Source organism: Myxocyprinus asiaticus, chromosome 49 (genome assembly GCF_019703515.2).
Source record: "Myxocyprinus asiaticus isolate MX2 ecotype Aquarium Trade chromosome 49, UBuf_Myxa_2, whole genome shotgun sequence".
NCBI lineage: Eukaryota > Metazoa > Chordata > Actinopteri > Cypriniformes > Catostomidae > Myxocyprinus > Myxocyprinus asiaticus.
The window spans coordinates 14,235,543-14,257,432 of NC_059392.1; the positions used below are offsets into that span (position 1 = coordinate 14,235,543).

The 21,890-nt window shown below is 35.6% G+C and overlaps 1 protein-coding gene across 2 annotated transcripts; it reads right to left on the reverse strand.

Moving 5' to 3' along the window:
- Nucleotides 1–965: 965 nt before the first annotated feature.
- LOC127438587 (LIM/homeobox protein Lhx9) lies at nt 966–10,736 on the reverse strand. Of its 2 annotated transcripts, none has more exons than XM_051694278.1 (5): nt 10,277–10,736; nt 9,339–9,541; nt 8,264–8,619; nt 5,365–5,567; nt 966–2,041 (listed from the first exon to the last, which is right to left on the reverse strand). In XM_051694278.1, the coding sequence occupies exons 1-5, from the start codon at nt 10,448–10,450 to the stop codon at nt 1,985–1,987; spliced, it is 993 nt and encodes a 330-aa protein (XP_051550238.1). In that variant the 5' UTR covers nt 10,451–10,736; the 3' UTR covers nt 966–1,984. The 2 variants fall into 2 exon arrangements, with proteins under 2 accessions (XP_051550238.1, XP_051550237.1); XM_051694277.1 differs by lacking the exon at nt 966–2,041 and adding an exon at nt 2,411–4,848.
- Nucleotides 10,737–21,890: the final 11,154 nt, after the last annotated feature.

A 21,890-nucleotide genomic window follows, 5' to 3' on the forward strand; every position in this document is an offset into this window, starting at 1 on the left:
CATAAAAAAAAAAAAAAACAACTTTCAAAAGTAAGCCTTTCCTAGACATTCTAAAAGTTTAATGTGTAACTTAAAGGAATATTCCGGGTTCAATACAAGTTAAGCTCAATCGACAGCATTTGTGGCATAATGTTGTCTACCACAAAAATGTATTTGGATTTGTGCCTTTTATTTACAATGGAAGCGATTGGGGCCAGTCGGTAAACATTAAAATACTCACTATTTCCAACAATATGTGTGTTAACATGATTTTAGTGTGATAAAATCGCTTACAAACATTTACTGTGTAAAGTTATATCCAATTTTACAACTTAGTGAATTGTTGCCATGGTGACGTGATGCCATAAACACTAAAATGACCATTAAAAACAACGATATAAAAAACTTTACAGTTCGTATAATATACAAGTTTTAACAGAAAAATTAATGTGCTTTTTTGAAATTATAAGCTTCACATTTCTGCCTTTAAACCCTCCAAAAATTGGCTCTATTCACTTCCATTGTAAGTACCTCACTGTAACTTCGATTTTTGCTTTTTTGCAAGAAGAGGGATGAATCGAAATGAGTTTTTACAGTAATCAACATTATGCCACAAAAGCTGTTGATTGAGCTGAACTTGTAACATTCCTTTAAACTTTATCAAAATTATTCATTTTTCTGTGTGACACTGTACATTTTTTTTAAATGCAGTTGTTACTGTAAGAGCTATTCCTGCTTGACCTGGCCCTTAAGAATCAGTAGTTTTTTTTAATTTTGTTTTTTTATGTAACCTAATGATTTAAGGTTGACTCAGTCATATTAAATGATATGTTTTACTTGAATAAAACCACATTAATTAGATGTTCCCAGTAAACCAGTTAATTTAGATGTTACCACATGAATCACACATTCAGGTGACCTGACAACATTTCTACAGTGTGTAAAGGAGACACAGAGAGAGAAAGTGCAGAAATTGTCCATGTTTTTTGGTCATCCACCACATTTAGGGTATACAACACAAACTGAAGATCATTGATGCAGCTCTGAGCTCCACTGACATGTCTGGCATAGCTGAAATTCAACACTTTACTGTTTACTAGGCCCCCATGTGGCCCAATGTTGTTTAAACTCCATTTTCCATCCCTTAACAGAGATATAACACATCCATTGTTTAGAGAGCTATCATATTAGACCCAAAGACATCTCTGTGGCCTTTCTGGATGTTGTCAGAATGAGTTAGACAAAAATAAGCATTGTTTTCTAAGATAGCCAGTTTATTGTCAAATTAAGCATGCTTTCATGGGATTTCCTTTTCTTTTCTTTTTTACTCTCCTTTTATGGTAGGATTTTGGCTTTACCAGGAAAATTCATTTTTATGCTTGTAGTATACAATAGACAACAAATGAAACATCACTATAAAATATTATCCATCTGAAAGATGTGAAGTGCATGCAAAAATTGGTTCTTTTTTTAATTTATGGTGTCCCATAAGAGTTCTATAGTGTTCCTATTCAGCTTTCCCTGGCTGGACATTTTGCTGCCAAGTTTTAGGAAGGCTGTGTGTTTATAATAAGTGACATTTGTGGCACAGGAATGTTTAACAGCAAGCAGAATATCAAGGTAGTGTGTGGTCCGTGTGTATGTGTGTAGACATGCATGCATATGTGGGTGCATGTGTGTGCAAAGTCTCCCATCTCTTGCAGTCGCCTCTTGGAGCAAGGTTGCTCTATATATATTTACAATACCGTACAACTTTTTTTTAATGCCTCTTTTCTTCCTTGTTGTCATTATTGTACTGTTTTAACAGGTCATGATATCCCATTTGTTGTTATCTTATAAAGATGGATTTTAACATACAAAACAGCATTTTAAAACAGAAAAAAATGGAATTACTTTGTTTGGTGGATTGGCTTTTTTTTAATCACTCTAATATCTGATCCTAAAATTGTCTTTGTCTTCAATGGTGAAGAATTCCGATCAAAGTTTTCCCCCTTCGTTAAATACTTTAGGGAATTTTCAAACGTCGTGAAGTATGGCTGTAATGCCCCAAGATTTGTTCTCCCTGAAAAGAAATCATAAAGTAACAATATATTAAACTACAGAGCAACCTTGCTTTGAGAGGTTTATTTTTTACTATATGCTTTCTAGCATTCCTTTGATTCGTATTTCTTTATAAAGTAGCCATGTTCATGCATTAAAAAGCATTTTTCTAATTCGCTTGTAACTACAGGGCTTTGGTTCAAATCCATGGGGCATTACTTTGTAACAACAAACAGAATCAAATTCGAAATCGATGTCAGAATGAAAGCAAGACATGTGCAAGGAGTTTGTTTTGGTATCTGTTCGATCTGTCATGTCTTTTCTAGTGTGAGCAGAAGTTTAAACCTGATAAGCAACATAAAAATGGTTGGTGTAATGAAAAATAAAACTCTTGTAAAGCAAAGTATTTTTTTATTCACATATTTAATAAGATATAACAACTTGTTTGGTCCATAAATATTTAGGGGAAATAGTTTCTATACACCATCTTTTCAAGAAACAAGGAAACATGGACAATCTTGATAGAACACGTACTGAACTATTAACACGAAGGTCAATATATATGATTCTCGGATTTACCAACTAGATCTGAAAGAGTGCACAACTGCTTTCTATGACATCGCTGCCCCCTTGTAACAGAATACACCATTAAAAAGATCTTCAAAAAATCTGATGAAAAACAGAACAGTACAAAACTAGTTCCAAGGATGTAAATCATTGAACAAACAAACATGTATCTCCTGAATTTCACAAACTCTCTCCAAGCTATCGCATAAGGCACATAGTAGAACTGAGTTAAGCATCTACTTCATGATGTAGATCTAGTGTACCACTTTGTTCTACAACAGAACAAATTTGTCATCACACAAGGACATGTTACACCCTAGCAAAGGGCCCGGCCAATCTTAAACTGTCCTGCACTTGAGCCTCCAAGCCCACAATAAATATGTTTTTTTGGTCTGTTCAGTGGCAAGGGTCTGTTTAAAGAATAAAAAAAGCATATGCTTTAATATTGAGTGGGGCGGGGGGGAATAAGTGACTGATTTTTCCTCCTCTAATTAGCCTGAATTCTGAATTTTCCAAATTTATAAGATCAATAAGAGCTTAGCATTCCCAAATCACAGTCATATGCATATTACTGGGTTTCCATATTGTCAATGAGCATTTATTTGCTTATCCTTGAAAATAGAATCTACAGAATTGATTTTTCACCACTTTGTGGTAAGATTCGCTGGTAATATTTTGAACAGCTATCACTCAGTCATTCACTGCAATCTATTCTCAGTGACAGAATGCACCTAAAGTGAGGTCACAGCATCCACCTGGCATTTGAGTTCTGACTTGAGGGCTACTATGATATAAAAAGTCTAGAATGATCTCTGTGTGCTAGAACCTAAAACATTCCCTATTCAAAAAAATGGAATTCTGTTAAATCCTGCAGAATGCAAGACACTGTAGTTAATAGTTTAATTCAAAATATCTTCAAATCTGGAATTCGTTTTTGAAATACGAAATTTGTTTTGCTTAAATTATATTTCAGTTTCTATACTAGAAATGCATGTATGCTTATGTACTGTGTGTACATTTTTTAGTATATCTGGTGGTTCCTTAAAGGAATATTTTTGATTCAATACAAGTTATGCTCATTCGACAGCATTTATGGCATAATGTTGATTACCACAAAAAATTATTTCGACTCATCCCTCCTTTTCTTGAAAAAATGAAAAATCGAAGTGACAGTGAGGCACTTACAATGGAAGTGAATGGGGCCAATTTTTGGAGGGTTTACAGACAGAAATGTGAAGCTTATCGTTTTATAAAAGCCCATACATTAATTATTCTGTTAAAAGGTGCATATTATTTTAGCTATACAATTGTTTAAATCGTCATTTTAGGGTACTAGGCTTTATGGAGTTACGACGTCATGGCAACAAAGTTGTAAAATTGGATATAATGTTATTAGTAAAGGTAAGTCAGCAATTTTATCACACTAAAATCATGTTTACATGCATATTGTTTATGTCTTGTGGCTATACTTTTGAAATAGTGAGTATTTTACTATTTACGAACTGGCCCCATTCACTTCCATTGTAAGTGTCACACTGTACCAAGTGCCAAGAAAAGGAGGGACGAGTCGAAATTATTTTTTTGTGGTAATCAACATTATGTCACAAATGCTGTCGATTGAGCCTAACTTAAAGAACATTCCTTTAATGTGTTACGGAAAACTGAAAATCACATTATAATTGTGTTTTTTGTTTTTTAGAGAAGTAAAAAAAACTCACAAACTCTGAATATCAGCTGTATAAGTGCTCACTGTGCAAATTTACAGCACTGCTCAGATCTAAAAGTGTTAACACAAAAACAAATAATTGACAAGTACTACAAACTCAGCTGCCACGTGGTTGCAAATGCTACAAATTTAGTAGGTCTTCTTGTCATTCGTTTTTGTTTATATTATTTTCCAAAGGTCTGTTTCTGGTTGCCGAAGGGTGTTTTTTGTAAAGAGCAAAAAAAAAAAAATAATAAAAAAAAAACATCTGAAATTAAAGGGGGATAAAAGACAAATCCGTGTTAGAAAAGGTTTGTCAAGGTAGTTTGTGGGGGACTCCCAGATTCGTGGCTGTCCAAACTAGAGGTCACTGATGTTACTACGGTGATAGAGGGATTTGTCAGGTCAGTTAGTGTGGTGGCCGTGCTGGGTGGGGTCAGAGCACCGCTGTCGGAAGAGGGTGGTGGAAGTGACGTGCCGTCAGCCTTATCAACACCCCCATTCTCCTGCCGCAAAACGTTCCTTCTGAATTTGGCCCGTGCATTTTGGAACCAAACCTGCAAACCAATCCCAGTGTCTTTACTCTTTTTGTGCTTGCTTCGAATTATTGTCATATTTTTGTCTTTACTTATAATGTATCTGAATATCGTTTTACATCTCAGAGTTTACTACTACTAAACAATACCACAGTGTAAGGAGCTAATGAAGAAATGCAGTATAAGTATCGATAGGCGCTACTAATAGGCCTCAACAATCTATTGCTTTGGGAGTCTACAAATTTATTTATTTATTTTTTATATAATGGACCATCCTCCAAATGCACAGGCATTTTAAGGTATTTTTACACTGGACTCGGTGCACCAGTATTGCCCCTGGAATTAAGCCTCCATTTAAAAACGTTTAGAATCAAATGAAGCATGTTGGACTAACACTAACAACTTCTAGCTATTGTCTTGCAACATGTGTAAATACATGACATAACAAACCAAAAATGACCCTTTGTTAACGATGAATAAAAACGGAAAGGATGAGATGAGAATATTGGTATGGATGTGAGATCGGTCAGTGCTTACCTGAAGAACTCTCTTGGTCAGGCCTGTCTTTTGGGCAAGTTGTTTTAAGTCCTTGGCGTCAGGGTTGTGGTTTATGGCAAAGTAGGACTTCATGGTGCGAAGCTGATGGTGTTTAAATGATGTACGCATGCGTTTGGTTTTCTGGGAAGGAGTGTAGGGCTGTTGATCCCGATCCAAATGGTCTGCTTCGTTTTCATTACAACCTGAGTGTCAAAAACAGGGCAGAATCAAAGGACTGTGAAAAACGAGAATGACCCAAGATTGAACAAACTGATATTTCTTTAGCCTACATATATGGTCATATAAACTCTACATTGGTTACAATGCAATGCAATAAATATAAAGCTTGTGATACAATTAAGAACTTCAATAATAATGGGTAACATAAGTATATTTACTTAAGGATGAGAGCTGAGAAAACTGGTATTTAAAAGAGAAAATTCCTACATTTTCAGTACTTTGTACAGCCGTATTTAACTTCATATACATGATTACGAGAATACAAAACACACTGTTCTTTAAATTGCAAAAGTGCCTTTAAAGATATTGGGTGGACAATCATGAAGATTAAATCAAATGACACCCGCCTAAAATTACTTTCAAAAAAAGAACTCGAAGGTGATCTATATTCCTGAATATTCACTGACGGATATCACTAATATTACGTAAATTCAACACAAACGCTTGAAAGGCACCTTTTTAAACCATTACAATTTATTACAATATTCATCCGTTTGTTTTTTTGTTTTTTGGGGCTAAATGAATTGTGGCGCCCAATTATCCTGAGTTTCAAACTTCATTTAAATTTCAATTCAGCTTAATTTACCGCGCTCTATAATTTATACGTTACGTTGAAAATGTATCGCTATTAATACCTATATTAATATATAGTAACCCGTGCCAAAAATAAATAAATAATAATAAAATAAATTGCTGAAATAATTTAATATTTAAAACGTGTCAGTTTTACATGGTTGAAACCTTATGCAGTGCACTGCTCAATTTGATTAATGTGGTAATTAATTAGATTAATGCTCTGTTTACGTTTGTATTTACAGCGAAAAAGGAGCTCGTGAACAAAATGTTCTCATTCATGTTGCCTTCACGACCCACATTCTATTTGTGCCACCAGAGGTCTCTATCTACAAATATCTATGCAACAAGTCGACTGTTGCATTGTAGTTTTATATCCAATTTGAATGCCGGAGACGCTATATAATGTTGAAATGCAATATATATATATATATATATATATATATATATATATATATATATATATATATATATATATAGAGTTTAAAAATAAAAACGTGTATACGTAAAACTATAATAGATTGAAGAAGGAGAATTAAAGACAATAAATTAGAAAAAAAAAATGCTGAGAAAAATTAAAAAAAATTAAAATGAACAACTGAACCACAGATAATATAAAAAGAAAAAGAAAGCGAAATATATAAATGAATAATAATAATAATAGCCTAATAATAATAATGCTAATAATGCAGTAATCAGTAATCAATTGTAAGTTGTTAATGTATCTTTTTACACAGAAACTGTATTAACGTATTAACGATATAACTGGAAATTACTGACGACCGCTTAATTTTGGAAGACAAACTTCAGCGTAGGTCTATAGAATATATTACCAACTTCACAACACGATGGTGTGTGTAAGAATCTATAAAACGTACAACTGTTTAAATTCGGATTGTTCTGCGTGCATGTAATAATGTCGTAAGCGAATTGTGTGCACCTTTGTGTCCTGAGAACATCGATGACCTCAATGTGGCTGAATCAGTGTTGGTTGAGAGCCAGAGATTCCGACGTCAAATTCAATTAACGGAGAACAATTAACAGGCAGATTACCCTTATTTCTCTCCATTCATGAAGAACGGCAGAAACTTGGCAAACAATGCCAAATTTTTCCAAGCAGACAGTAATTGTAACAGCCACAAAACAGGCGCAGCGGGGATGCATTATGACGTTCTGTGTCTGAATGAAAAAAAAAATTCTAATAAAACAAAATTCGAGGAATGTGAAATAATGCGGGCCTGGCTGATAAAATAAGGGCACAAATATATGCCTGTTGGTAAGTGATATTCAATTGCAATGGTCCCTGCAGTGGGGTTGGGTCATGGGTTCACTCCTGAGAGATTTTCAAATTAGATGTTTGATGACGCACTAATGAGCTAGGCCTATAATTAATCAGCTCCAATCAACAACAAGAGAAAACAGGCGGTAATTTTGACTTACTTAATAAGCTTGACTGCTGCAGCACGTTACTGTCGCGAAAATGAAATCAGATACCAAAATAAGCGCTAATCTACAGCTATATAATTATTACTATATTACTACAATGTAATTGCATTTCTATATGCAATAATTACAATGTAATAATAATGGTAATAGGCCAACAATAAGCTGCTACGCAAATGATTAGCTATAAGTTTTTCATTTAAATTGTTCAGTGCTTATTACACTGTATAACATGAACAATGTAATACAAAGTGTTACTAAAATGGAAGTAGGCTACTGGAGGCCACTTTGTTTTGTTTTTGGTCACCACTCAGTTTCATCTGTCCTTATTATCTGTCTTCAATTGGGCCATTGAACTGAATAAAAGTTGAAGAATAATAGTAATAGGCCAACAATAATGTTTAGCAAGCTGCTCCGCCAATGATTAGCTATAAGTTGTTCATTTAAATTGTTTAGTGCTTATTACACTGTATAACATGAACACAGTAATATAAAGCGTTACTAAAATGGAAGTAGGCTACTGGTAGCCTCTTTTTTTTTTTTTTTTTTTTTTTTTTTTTTTGGTCGCCATTCAGTTTCATCTAGTCATCCTTTTTATCTGTCTTCAATTGGGCCATTTAACTGCGATTGATAAACATCTCACCTGAGTTGTAACTGCCGATATCTATCCCCATTGCTGGACTCTTTCTCTTCCGAGGTCTTCCTTTCTGCACTGTGCCGGTGCCATTGAAGTAAGGCAGCGCAAGCCCTCCGCCTTTGGACGCTAATTCAGCGTAGTTTAATTGAGGGTGATACTCTCCCTGAATAAGGGTCTCGAAGTGAACCCGGCAGTAAACTAAGTTGTTTTTCATGCCGAAATGGTCGCCCGTGGTCAGTGTTTTGTTGCATGTGGTGCAGGTGAAGCAGCTCAGATGGTACACGGAGTCCCTGGCACGCATCACCATTTCCGAAGCAGAGATCCCGAGGTGGCAGCGGGCACATCTCTGCACAGAGAACCTTCTGAAACAGTAAACATCATTTATAATCAAAGAAATGAAATATAGATCGCTAACACTTTATAATAACTTTCATTAAATAAATAACAAGATTATAGACCTTCAAATATCCAATAGCTATGAAATATTGTTTCTCGTTTGTTTTGAATGCACATTAACTAATGATCTGTTAAGGATTAGCCTATAATGAAGTAATGTTTCTTATTGTTATTAATGAAAGTTATTTTGCAGTGTTACTAATACATTTAGGTGTCAAGTGGCTTTCCACTTTATGTATAAAATGTAGTACAGAACTTTGCTCACAAAATTATTTGTTACCATAACATTAGGCCTATTAGTATAGCTTGAACCCAGAAGTATTTTGAAGAGATTAGCCTAGATTTTCCTTTAAAATGATATTGTTTTGGTCGGCCGTAAAAACTGTTAGCTTTTATTATTATTATTTACACACATTTTAAACATTTTATTCATTAATTAAATGTAAGCATTAATTAATTACACATGCTTTAAGACCAGCTTGGGTTTAAACTAAAACACTCAAGATCATTATTGTTCAATAGCTTGCTTTTTGGCTCTGCTGGCACTACTTTTTAAAGTTTTGTAATCTCTCTTTGTGTGTCAAATTGTTTTTATATTTGTCACAACAAGTTTCTAACCCTACTAACTAAGGCCTAGTAAACAGGCCTAGTACTGCAAAATTCAAGCCTCAAAGTTTGCTCTTACCTGTAGTAATCCTCTTTGCAGTAAATGCTGCCATCCTTTGCGAAACACGTCAGCTCGGACTCGAGGGCCAGTTTACATTCACAACACTTTAGACACCGTAAATGCCACTGTTTATCAACGGCGAGTAAGTAGTATCTGTCGGAGATTTTGCCACCGCAGCCGGCGCACAAGGCAGGCTTCTCTGGACTCATGGAGGGCATCGTCTTCAAAAAAAATAAAAAAATAAATAAAATAAAATAAAAAAAATAAATAAAGCAAAAGTGATGGTGTGAGTGAAAGTTTACGAGCTGATGATCAAAATATCTCACATTCATTGAGTTTGACATGTTTATAACAAAATATAACTGTAGACTGATTAAATTAAGACGTATGCATGTGGGCGTTTTTCCATGTTTGACTGTCAACAGAATGAGAACTGCATGTTTGAACCGATTTACTAAATCAAAAGTAGATGTTATGCATGGCTCTAGCCATTTATGTTAACAGTAGGCGTACGAATGTTTTTTTTTCCCCCTTTAAAATGTTTTTGTTTTATAAATGCATGAAAATGTACTGAGCAATTATATAATAAAAAAATAGGCTATAATGATGATAATAATAATAATAATAATAATAACGACGACGATAATATTAGCCTAACAGTTGATAATAATCCGTATTAGCCTATACAATTTATTTGACAAATTATAGGCCTAATTTTTCCTACTCTATTGATTTTTTTGCATGGTACTAGAAGCTCGCTATTATAGCCAAAAAAACAAAACAACAACAACAAAAAAACGCTCCGACATTAAATTTATTTTCGGCTCAGCGATGTTTTTTGAAAGTTGGTTACAAGCTGTTACGAGTGGCGAAAAACGTGGTGCTGAAGTTGAACAGTTCAAGGAGACCCGAAATGTCGCCAAATGGAAAATAAACGATTAAATACAAAATCCTACCGTCTCTCGCCCGTTCATCTGTACGGTTTTAGCCAGACGAGACTCCGTTTTAGATCTCCTCTCCATCTCCTCCATGATCCCTTGAATATGATCCCCAGAGATGCCGTGGAAAAGCATGGCTGCTGGACGCAATGTGCAACTGCTTTCTTTCACCTTGCACCCCACAACTTCCATATACAGCTTGCCGGATCCTTAAAACATCCGAAAGGATCTGCACCAACAAATTCACACAAATGCAATAATTATTATTATTATTTTTTATATATATATAATTCAGAGCCGACAGATAAGGTGGAATTTGTTGGCAGGAACCAGTCCACTTCTCCAAAGTCTTGCTAAGCCGGAGGGGGGTAAAAAAAGTATAGTCCGGACGATATAAAGCAAACCAGAAGTCTGAAGGATGTTTACGCGTCAGATTACAGATAGTCCCAATCTCCTACTGGGGATCCGAATGCTTGAAAGTCAGGGTTGGGACTGTGTGTGTAAGGGATCCTGTGTCCTATTTGTGAAGAGAGCAAACGCCTGCCCAGCTTGGGTAATTGGGTAGGAGGAGTCCTCCCTCTCTCCAATGCCACTGATTTCTATTCACCAACAAAGACCTGTCACTCTCTCTTCAAACCGGTGGTGATGGGCAACACGAGCGTGGAAAGCACTTGGTATAGACTTTTTACTTCTTTTTAGCTAGTGTTTTGCCACTTTGTCAATTTTTGTAAGGTTTTCTTTTCTTTCTTCCCATTAAGGGTTTATTTGAACTTTTACTTGAATGCATTTCTGCTTTGCCTTTTTACTAAATAACAAGTTACAATATTGTAATTAAATAAGTACTGAATTACTGAGTCTGGGAATACTGAAAGTCATGTCATTTAAATAGCCTATAATGTTGCGTCTTCGTGAGAAATTGGATGTAGATTTTGGTATTTGTCCTGTTGTGTCGCGTTTTGCTTTTTTGTAAATGACAGGCTTTTGATTATACTTGAAAGCGTGTATGTCTGTCAACTCATCTGTAATTTAAACTCCTAAAACAGTTGCATCTTTGAGTTTCGTTTCAGTTCAGAATATAGGCCGTTTCAGAAAATAGGCCTACAACTAGGCATAGGCCTTCAAAATTCAATTTGATATTACTTGTGTGGCAACAGTGTATTTTCTAATAGTGCTAATTCGAAGAAAGTCAGAAATACAACCCACGTTTATTCTGAAATGTAAAATTAGCGGCTTGTAGCTCCATTGCATAAATTCTGAAATAATCTAATAGGCTCATTTATAATAGTCTTAAAAAAAAAAAAAAAAAAAAAAAAAAAATTAAAGTGGACCAAAGATTGAAATGAGGCTGCAATGCTGGCGTAATTTCAAATGTTGTCAGAATGCCATTAAGGTGTGTGTAGTGTGTGTTTGTGGGAGCAAGAGATAGAAAGAAGGATAGAGTGAGAGAAGTGGGAGCGATGATGTTAAGAGGAGATTCTTTGATTTTAAGATAACGGTGTCAAATGTCAAATGTATCGCAAATGCAAGTTTCTTTTATATTTTGACTCCATACAAGGAATCGTATAGCTACCATTAAATGTAAATATTTAAATGTAGTAAATGTTTAACGATTAGCACCTAGATGGTGAATCCAAACCATTTATATAACCTAATGATAGGCTATCAATGGTACATGTAGGCTATGCGATTTTAATGCAGCTCCCAGTTTTATTGATGCTTTTAAAATTTTGCCTAATGGCCATTTCTTCTTCTTCTTCTTCTTCAAATTTACGAATTATACCATGAACATAGCCTTCTCACATTGTATTTATTTATCCTTATAAAAATTAAGATTTGCCGGCTTTTTGTAAATCAGCGGGACTTCAGGTTTCAATGTTAATAAAATTTGGAAATCTCACTAGTTTTGACAGATAGCTGCTTTCTTGACATTTGTTCGTTATCTTTGCTTCATTCTTCCATTTCTTCCTTGGTTAACTAGCCTTGGAATACAGTATATTCGTTTTTATTATTATTATTATTATTATTCGCGCCCTAATAATCACTATTCAGAAATTATTTCTCCCAGTTGAAGAAATTCATAAATGAGTTTTGTACTTGAGAGATCTAAAAGCTCCTAATCGTGCTTCTCCATTCGGAGGTCATTTTCAATCTGTCAACTTGAATCTGTCAAATTCAAATCAAATGTACGGGAAAAGACACCAAAAGGTAGGCTAGACTATATCGCACGTAAATAAAAGACAAAATGAGCTTTATGAGAGCAGTGCGTTTTAATTTGTTCAAACTGAAAGCATTTTTAACACAAAAACCCAAATGTGACCATCTAAAATACAATACAGGCTTAATATAAACCCTTTTGCATAAGTATTCGAAGCAGACTACACTGTCAGTGTTTGTAATCTGTCTGTATAATGCGTTGTAATTGCTATTTGATTTATGTTGTGACATTTTGTCTATCTCAGTATTTTACTAGTGAATTTCTCATTGAAAACATTAGTTTATTTTGTACAGCTTTAAGCAACCAGTTATTTACTCCTCTTGCCATAAGCCTTACTATCACTGTGTGAGCAAACTGTGTTGTTTTCTTAAGCAAAACCTATTCCAACTGTAGCCTAACCTATCTGAATCTGTTTTTTGCACTATTGCCTAGTTTTCATTAAGAGGACCACATGCCTCGCGCCTCTTTTAAACGAATAATACGCAACTGCTGTCAGTTTAATATTTATTGTAATATTTAGGTTTATTTCTATGAATCTCACAATTGGTCAATTGAATAACGAAACAAATAAACCAAATCAGGCTTCAATATGCACACCGTCCGCAAAAAACCAATCTAATTCGATCATCAGTTCAGTCTTAGTCTGCGTGAACTTTTACCTGTCTCACATATCATATGTGCAAACTGCATTTGGAAACCACGCCAGTTGGGCAAACCTGCTTAATTTATCCTCCTTGATTAGAACCAGTACACCAATGTACAATGTACAAAACAATACAAAAAGTGATGTTTTACCGTGATCCGGTGGGCGCCGTCCTAAAACCCAAGCTGTGTGAAAGGTATGGACGAAGTGCAGATGGCGGCGGGGGGTGAGATAAGAGCGATCTACCAGCAGATGGGGGCTGTTCCTTATGTCTCGCATCCCAGAGTGAGTGTCAATTACAACAAATCCGGCGCGAGCACCTAACATACATGCGCGCGAATATGAGCCTACATTCGTTTGATCGTAAACCCAAGGCCCCGCTCGAGATGTGTTAGTAAACATGTAACCTACAGATAGAAAAATGTTCTCCGTTTCCTCTTTATAACTGTTTTAACTATAGAATTAAACGTTTGTCAATTAGTTGGTTTGATATTGGAATGTAATTAAATACCACACGTTTTAACATTCGTTTTCAATTCAAACGAGCCTAAGCAGTTAACCTCGACAAGTCATATCATATTGTAACATATTTGCTTCAAAAAATCTAAGTAAAAAATATTGAACATGACTGAATCAACCTGACAAAACTACGGCAACAAAATTATTTTTTTCTAGGGTCAAATCGGGTAGAAATAGCATATTTAAGGTTAAAGGAATATTTCGGGTTCAACAAAGCACTGTGAAAAAAAAAACATGTTGTTTAAAAAAAAAACAAAAAAACAAAAAACAAAAACAAAACAACAACAACTGGCAGCTGTGGTTACAGTAAAAGTGTAAACAACTTTACAGAACAACCTGTAAATTTTACAGTTTTAAACTGTTGTAATTTAGGCTACATGACCACGATGGCACTGTAAAAAAAAAAAGAAAAGAAAAAGTAACATTTACAGTAAAAAAAAAAAAAAAGTCATAAACTTGATATTAACCTTCTGAAACTGTAAAAATCTGCTTTTTACTTTATAAGGTATTGTTAATCACAGTAAAAATGACAGAAGAGCACATGATGACAAAGTTCACAAATTGCTCTTCCAGGAGCAATAACCAATAAAAATGTAGAGACAGTGCTCAGTGTCACTCACACAAACACTAAACAGCATATTTTTAAACACATAAAAATAATGCAGTAAACATTAACTAAACTACATTAAATATAAATCAGAACACCACAAAGTATGTAACTGATATTAAAAATAAGAAGAAACATATCTATTCCCATAAAATATAATGAAATATGATGGGTCATGCAGGGAATTGTGGGAACGCACAATTCTAACAATAATTTACAGTAAAAAGTACATGTACTCTCTTGTTAAACAAATGTAAGTTTTTACCATTAATTATACAGGAAAATCATACATTTTACATCTAAAAAATGTATTTTTTTTTTACATTTTATTGTAAAAACTACTGTATTGTCTTTCAAAATATATTTAAAAAAATGTACTGTATATTTTATAGTTAATATTCATTAATTAACGTTTTATTTCTGTAGCACTTTTACAGTCTTTTACCATTAAAATTACAGACATATTTTTACAGTGAAATTAAGCTCAGTCGACAGCATTTGTGGCATACTATTGATTACCACAAAAATAATTTCAGCTCGTTCCTCCTTTTCTTTAAAATTAGCAAACATGTGGGTTCCAGTGAGGCACTTACAATGGAAATGAATGGGGCCAATCTGTAAACGTTAAAATACTCGCTGTATCAAAAGTATAGCCACAAGACGTAAACAATATGCATGTTAACATGATTTTAGTGTGATAAAATCACTTAGTAACCTTTTCTGTGTAAAGTTATAGCCAATTAGTTCATTGCCATGGCGATTTAATGTCAACAAACCCTAAAACGACTGTAAAAATGACAATTTAAACAACTTTACAGCTCAAATAATACATGAGTTTTAACATAAGAATTAATGTAAGTGCTTTTATAAAATTATAAGCTTCATATTTCTGCCTTTAAATCCTTACAAAAATTGGCCCCCATTCACTTCTATTGTAAGTGCCTCACTGTAACCTCGATTTTTGCTTTTTTTAAAGGAAAGAAGGGACGAGTCGAAATTAATTTTTGTGTTAATCAACATTATGCCAGAAATACTGTCGAATAACTTGTATTGAACCTGGAATATTCCTTTAACAACCGCAGGTCAAATTTTTACAGTGCGTGATAAATAATACACAGTTTTGTTACAATTACATATGCTGGAATAGTAACACATTTAATAGCTGAAAGACTCAAGGCTTTAGATAATCGTTGGGCTGCCAACTCAGAAAACCAACTGATGTTAAAAATCACAAGGCAAAACTACAAAAGGTAGGGTAGAGGTAAACCGTATGTGCTCTAGAGTCTCTGTGCCTGTTCAGTAGGCAATTTTGCAGATGTAGCACAGTGATTTTTAGAGGGAATTGCTCGCTTTATTTTGGGGAAATGCATGTAAACTTCAAGAAGTGATTTGTCCAACACAAGAACGTCAAGAATCTGGTCTCTCTTACACATAACCATAACATATACGCTAGTATTGATAACATCCTAAATATTCAAAAATATCTTTATAACACTTCAGTAGACTGGTACAGCAACATGACTGAATGAAAAATGGAGAGCGTTTTGATGGTTTTGAATAAGCTAAGGGAAGGCCATCATATCTTGAGAGTGATTTATTTTGTATAGGTTTACCATCCTATCTTTGTGTTCTCATTAAAGTTTGGCTTGCAGGCAACATTTATACCATGCAAGTCAAATGGGAAGAGGCTTAGGCCTAAATACCCAACACGTTCTGGTTGAAATACCACACAGAATTTCCAACATGAGCCTATTTTAAAGATTAACAGCAAGGGTTTGTTACAGACATGCAGTCTAAATAAATAAATGTTCTCAATCTCAGTTCTCAAATCTCAGTTGTTGCTAACCAAGTCATACACACTTCAACATTCTTAAGTTATTTGGTTTTACAACTATTACAAATCTTAAACAAATCCTAAATCTTCAGATCTTAGCTTCTAGCAGTTCACCATCAGCAATACAACAACATAAGGATGAGTAAATGAAGAAATCCCAATCCCAGACAGAATCAATCACAAAGGAACCATGTCCATTTATGAACCATATGTGACTGCTGAACCAGGAAACAAATATTTACAAACTTTAGATGGACAAATATTTCTCCAGAGCCTTCATAGTACACTTTTTTAAGAGGCAACAAAGCCACAGAGCAGATGCTGCTCACCGGTGTTTCATGCTTTGATTCGAAGAGCCACGTTCAGTCTAGCGTGCCTGATGAGAATTTAGCTTATGTTAAATCTCTTCATCTCTCTTAAACACGCTCTCTCTCTCTCTCTCTCTCTCTCACTCTCCCTCCCTCCTCACCCCATTTCTCTTGATGCTGAGCCCTGCTCTGCTGATGCAAGAATCACAGCTCCCTGTGTTGACAGATGGAGGATGGCTCCATAGCATATAGCAAGTCCCTACAGTCCAACTGCTGCCTAACCAACATTTTTGCTTCCATCCCTTTTTTTCCATTTCTTGTTTTTAAAGCTGTATCCATCTTGGACCATTATACTGAATTAATTTTTTTTTTTTTTTTTTAAATCAAATGTTTTATTATTCTTTGTCATTATTAAATGGTCTTCCAAGTAGTAGTGCAGTGAAATAAAGTCCGCCTTATTACAGTGCTTGCAAGGCAGCATTACATTCAAACATTCTATTTAGGTTTATTTTTTTAACCATTAACTGAAATAATAGACTTTTGCAATTAATTCACGTAATGTTAATTAACGTACAACCACCATAAAAATTTTTTTTTAGATAACTTAGGTGTCATACCGATCTTTTGTTTTTGCAAACTTTTTACTTAAAGGAATATTCTGAGTTAAATACAATTTAAGCTGGAAAGACTTGATTTCAACTTGATCCCCTTTTCTTGAGAAAAAAAAAAAAAAAAGCAAAAATTTGGGTTATAGTGAGGCTCTGAGTACTGACAATCCTCCCGCAAATTTCCCACTTATTATTTTCACATGCAAATGAGCTTGCATTTGCCGCAGATGTTTTCCAGAGGTGTGGTGAACCTGCAGCAAGTTTGTCAGAACTCTAGATTTTTGTAAGTGTGGAAGTGAATGGGGCCAATCCATAAACTGTTTCATTAGTATAGCCACATGATGTAAACAATATGCATGTTAGCATGATTTTAATGTGACAACATAGCTTACTAACCTTATCTGTATAAAGTTATATCCAATTTTACAACTTTGTTGCCATAATGCTGTAAACACTGTAATCCCTAAAAAACAACTATTTAGACAACTTTACAGCAATACACAAGTTTTAACAGGAATAAGGGCTTTTATAAAATTATAAGATTCACATTTACAACTTTAAACCCTCCAAAATCGGCCCCATTCACTTCCATTGTGAGTGCCTCACTAAAACCTCAATGTTTGCTTTTTTTCTTCTTTTTTTTAAAGAAAAGGAGGGACGAGTCGATTTTCGTGGTAAAATCAACATTATGCCACAAATGCTGCTGACTGAGCTTAACTTGTATTGAACCAAAGTCTTTATAGCAAGTGAATTCACTGGCAGCCATCTTTGGAATGCTTTTGGGAAGCTATTTCTAGTGAAGAAAGTGCAGCTCCTATCTACTTGAATGGGGGAACACAGAAATCTCCAAAATGGTTGGCCTTATTTATTACGATAAAAAAAACATATTTCAAATCAGCAGTAAAATCTGACAACACTGGAATCATAAATTGTACTTCTTTACCCCAGATTACACAAAGCAATTTTCCTGGCTTGTATAGCAAATGTGCATGCACATTCTCGAGGTGATTGACAGGCGATGTCTGTAAGGTGTTCGGCTCTTTTACCAGTAAGGTAGGACTTCTGTTCTACATCCGTTGACCGTACCAATTTCTCCCATTCATTTTATTAGAAGTGGCCAATCTCTGTTAAATAGTCTCTGATTGAACCCGGGAATATTCCTTTAAGATAGTAAAATAGTACACTGACATACATTGATAGAATGTTTAGCTTTCAAAATGCAACTGACAATGATGAGGTCATTGCAACATACAGAATTACAAATGGTCTTTACTACATCTATTCCTGTACTGAATTTTGATTGGTCTCTTCTGTCTGGCAATTATTTAACCATATAAGAAACCTTTACACTGCAAAGATCGTGTTGTACAGTACCAAAGCCAAAAACCTCAATTTTCCAACAACTTGATCACAGTTTACTGGTATTTTCATTTAATACATCAACAAATGCCAATAAATGGTAGATAAAGTCTAAGATAAGTACATTAAAGTAATACTTCCTTTAAGTGCACCTAGGAAGCTCCTACATCCATATTGGGCATTTGTTATCACGTCACGCAATCAAGTCAGAAACAAAATACGGAAGAAGTCAAACTAAAACAAACACACAATGAACAAAAAGCTCTTTTTTTCCTGTTATGTCAGTGAATTACCACAAGTGAATACATCTGCATTGCTTTTACACAAACTATATGATTTATTGATGCATTGTATCTAGCTAATTATTAATTAATTTGCATTTAAACAAACATAAAGGGTGTAGGTGCATCCCAAAATGCACACTATTACACTATTTAACGGCATTTTGTAGTGTAAGTAGTGGAAGTAGGATGATGCACTTTTTCAACTGTCAAAACAGAGTGTGGAATGTTGGATACTTTGTGCACTTAGAGCTCTCAGCTTGCCATACACAGTGGAAGGTGCAGAGTTACCTGGCTGCACTGCTGGTCTGACAAAACAGCTGTAATTAATGAAGAATGTAGCAACTAGCGAAACTTCAGTGGATACTGCTCCTTACAAAATGTGAGTTGAATGCTTTACCATCGCCCCAAGCTGTTTGAACATGTATGTTTTTTAAGATACAAGTGTTAAACTGAGGTTGGCTAATGTGCAAAAGCGTGTGTTCCATTTGGGATGATACTACACCTTGATAATTCATACACTACATGGCGGAGTGCATAGTATAGATTGTAAGTGCATAGTGTGTCATTTGGAACACAGCTTGTGTCTTTATCTTAAAAATGATTGGCTACAATATCTGTCATATAGAATCAATTAATGTTATTAAAATAAAGCACCAAAACGGATTTCATGAAATGATTGCTTTACATCTTATGTTGACACACGCTTTCCAATGCCACAACTCGGCAACCAGAATTCTGCATTTCCCCACTGGTTAATACCACTTCGCTTGGTCATTCATGAGCTTGGAACTCGTAATTATGATACTTCCGACTCCACATGAAGGCGGCATAAGTCCTTTAGCAATAAAATATTCAAAAGAGCACTACACATAAGATACTTTGTATCTCAGATACATCTTAAGTTTTTAAAAACCTTACTTTGCTGAGGAATGACTCCAATCTGAGTTAACATTTGCCAACAGTTCTGTTGGTAAAGAGGTACAGTATAAAAAAAAGAGTTTTAATTACACTGTCACAAATCGTCATCCAACAGTTCACAATGTCACATTGGCTGCTCTTGAGACAAACCCTCACCCTTTCACAATAGCCAAAGTTAAAGTTTCTGAATAAACGAGTTGACCACCTGATCCAGACTGAATGGTGCCACATATGGCATAAAATGGCAAGACGGTCTGGCTGGAATGCTGGGAGAGGTTTTGGGGAGATGCCCTACTGATTTGTGCAGTTATTTACAGCCCTGTCCAAAGGAATCTGGCCCTGTGACTGTCAGTCAGATGTGGTGAGCTTTATCAGGAGCACTGGTGCAACCACAGGGAAGCTGGTTGTCCATCTGACTACTTTGGTAAGTCTTCAGCCCCAAGGCTGAATGACATTGTCTCTGTTGCATGACCAGACGGGCTGCTCGGCTGCAGCTTGATTCAACACACACCACAAACACTGCCAACAACAGCATAATCGACCACACACCCACATGTGCACTCAGAGGGACAGCCCAGATGCTGAAACTGATTCTCCAGCCATCACTCGGCTTACATCCATTCCTAGCAGCCAATGCGTGCTATCCTCTGCCTGGCCTGGGAGCTTGAATGGCGAGAAGCAACAGCGGTCTGTGGTGCTAGGGCTGCAGTGGTTTACCCCCAGTCCCCAGGAGCTGAAAAGGACAGTCTGTCTGGACCACTGATATATTTGGATGCTGGTCCAGGCAGACTGTCCCTCTGCTTCTAGAAAAGTGGCAGTGCATGGACTCAGCTGTAGCATATGCTCTAGCTGAAGGTCATGTGACGGACTCCAAAGCTCTGCAGATGCAGATGAAGCTCCAAGGCAGCTTGGGTGGGATTCAATTCAGAGGGAATTATCAGATAGAGAGCATGGTGTGCTTGAAGCCAGAACACAAGTGTCACACGCTATGTCTGTCCTGAATGACCTGCTCATGAACCAATGGTAAATTCGATTACAGGAGGACTAAAATAATATGGTATGAAAAGCAGTATGGCTAAATCAGACAAATAATAAAGCTATAAACTACTTGAGGCAGCAATTTACAGTGATTTCATACAGGGTAAGGGTTGTTCCTAGCCTTAGGATGTTCTTAGGGGCTGTTCAGAATGAACACGTTCTTGCACTAAAAAAAAAGAAAACAGTGCACCGAATAGAACAGAACACAGGCATCTCAAGACACTTTTTAAAAGTTGTTGTAATGCTGACACAGCATCTAAAAATTTGGTGCTAAAAAAAAAAAAAAAAAACAAGAAATGGTGCAATGGTTGAGACATCCATCTAGTACGTTTACACAGAAAACAATTGAAAAACAGCATGGTATGAACTGAACCTTAGGATTTGTGTTATACCTAAAACTCCCAGTTTTTCTGTATGTTATTCCATATCACATATTATCAAGAGCTCAGCCTTTTTTAAAGGTATACTCTTTTGACCACGGGCCCATGTATACAACGACTGCTCTGTGATCCTCTTTTAGCACAGTCAACAACAGGTGCATGCAGCGACAATGCGCAAAGATGCAAACTATCTGCTGAAACTAGGCTGCACATGAACAGTCTGCACGTAGTATGCTGATGACAAATAGAACCAGCACGTACCAGCACACTAAAAACCTATGTATACTTTGGCCTTTAGGGTGTTCTTAAGTGTAGTTTGGACCTAACGTGTTCTTGCACTAAAAAAGTCAGACATAACGCTGTTCCTTTTTTAACCTGACATGGCATCTAAATTATGTGGTTCTTCTGTGTAAGATGCCGAAAAAACAGCAAAATGCAGTGCAAAGGTTCAACATGTCAATCTAGTGCATACAATCAAAAAATAGTGCAGATTGATGCAAGAACACTTCGGTGAAAAAAGGACCCTTAGGCTTTGCATTGTGCCTTAAACTCAATGTGATATAAGGCAACAATGCTTAAATTTTTTTTCAATTCATTATTATTAATTGGAATGAACAAACTGTAGGCTGCATATGGTTGCCAAGCGAAGCATCAACCTTGCTGGATTTATATAGAATGTGCAGTCACATGCGTTTATCAGCATCTTTTAATGGCTTCGAACACGACTCAACCAATCAAAATCTAGGGTCGGAACTTTCTGTTTTAACAAACTTTTTCCTGAACGCAGAAGTGTTCCCAGATCCTTACCAGAAACTGTTTTGTGTTTTCACTTGCACTGGCATATGTTCTTGCCGGATATTGTGATGTTTAGAGTATTACATTTTTAAAATAGCCCCCCAAAAAAAGCATAGTAGTGCTC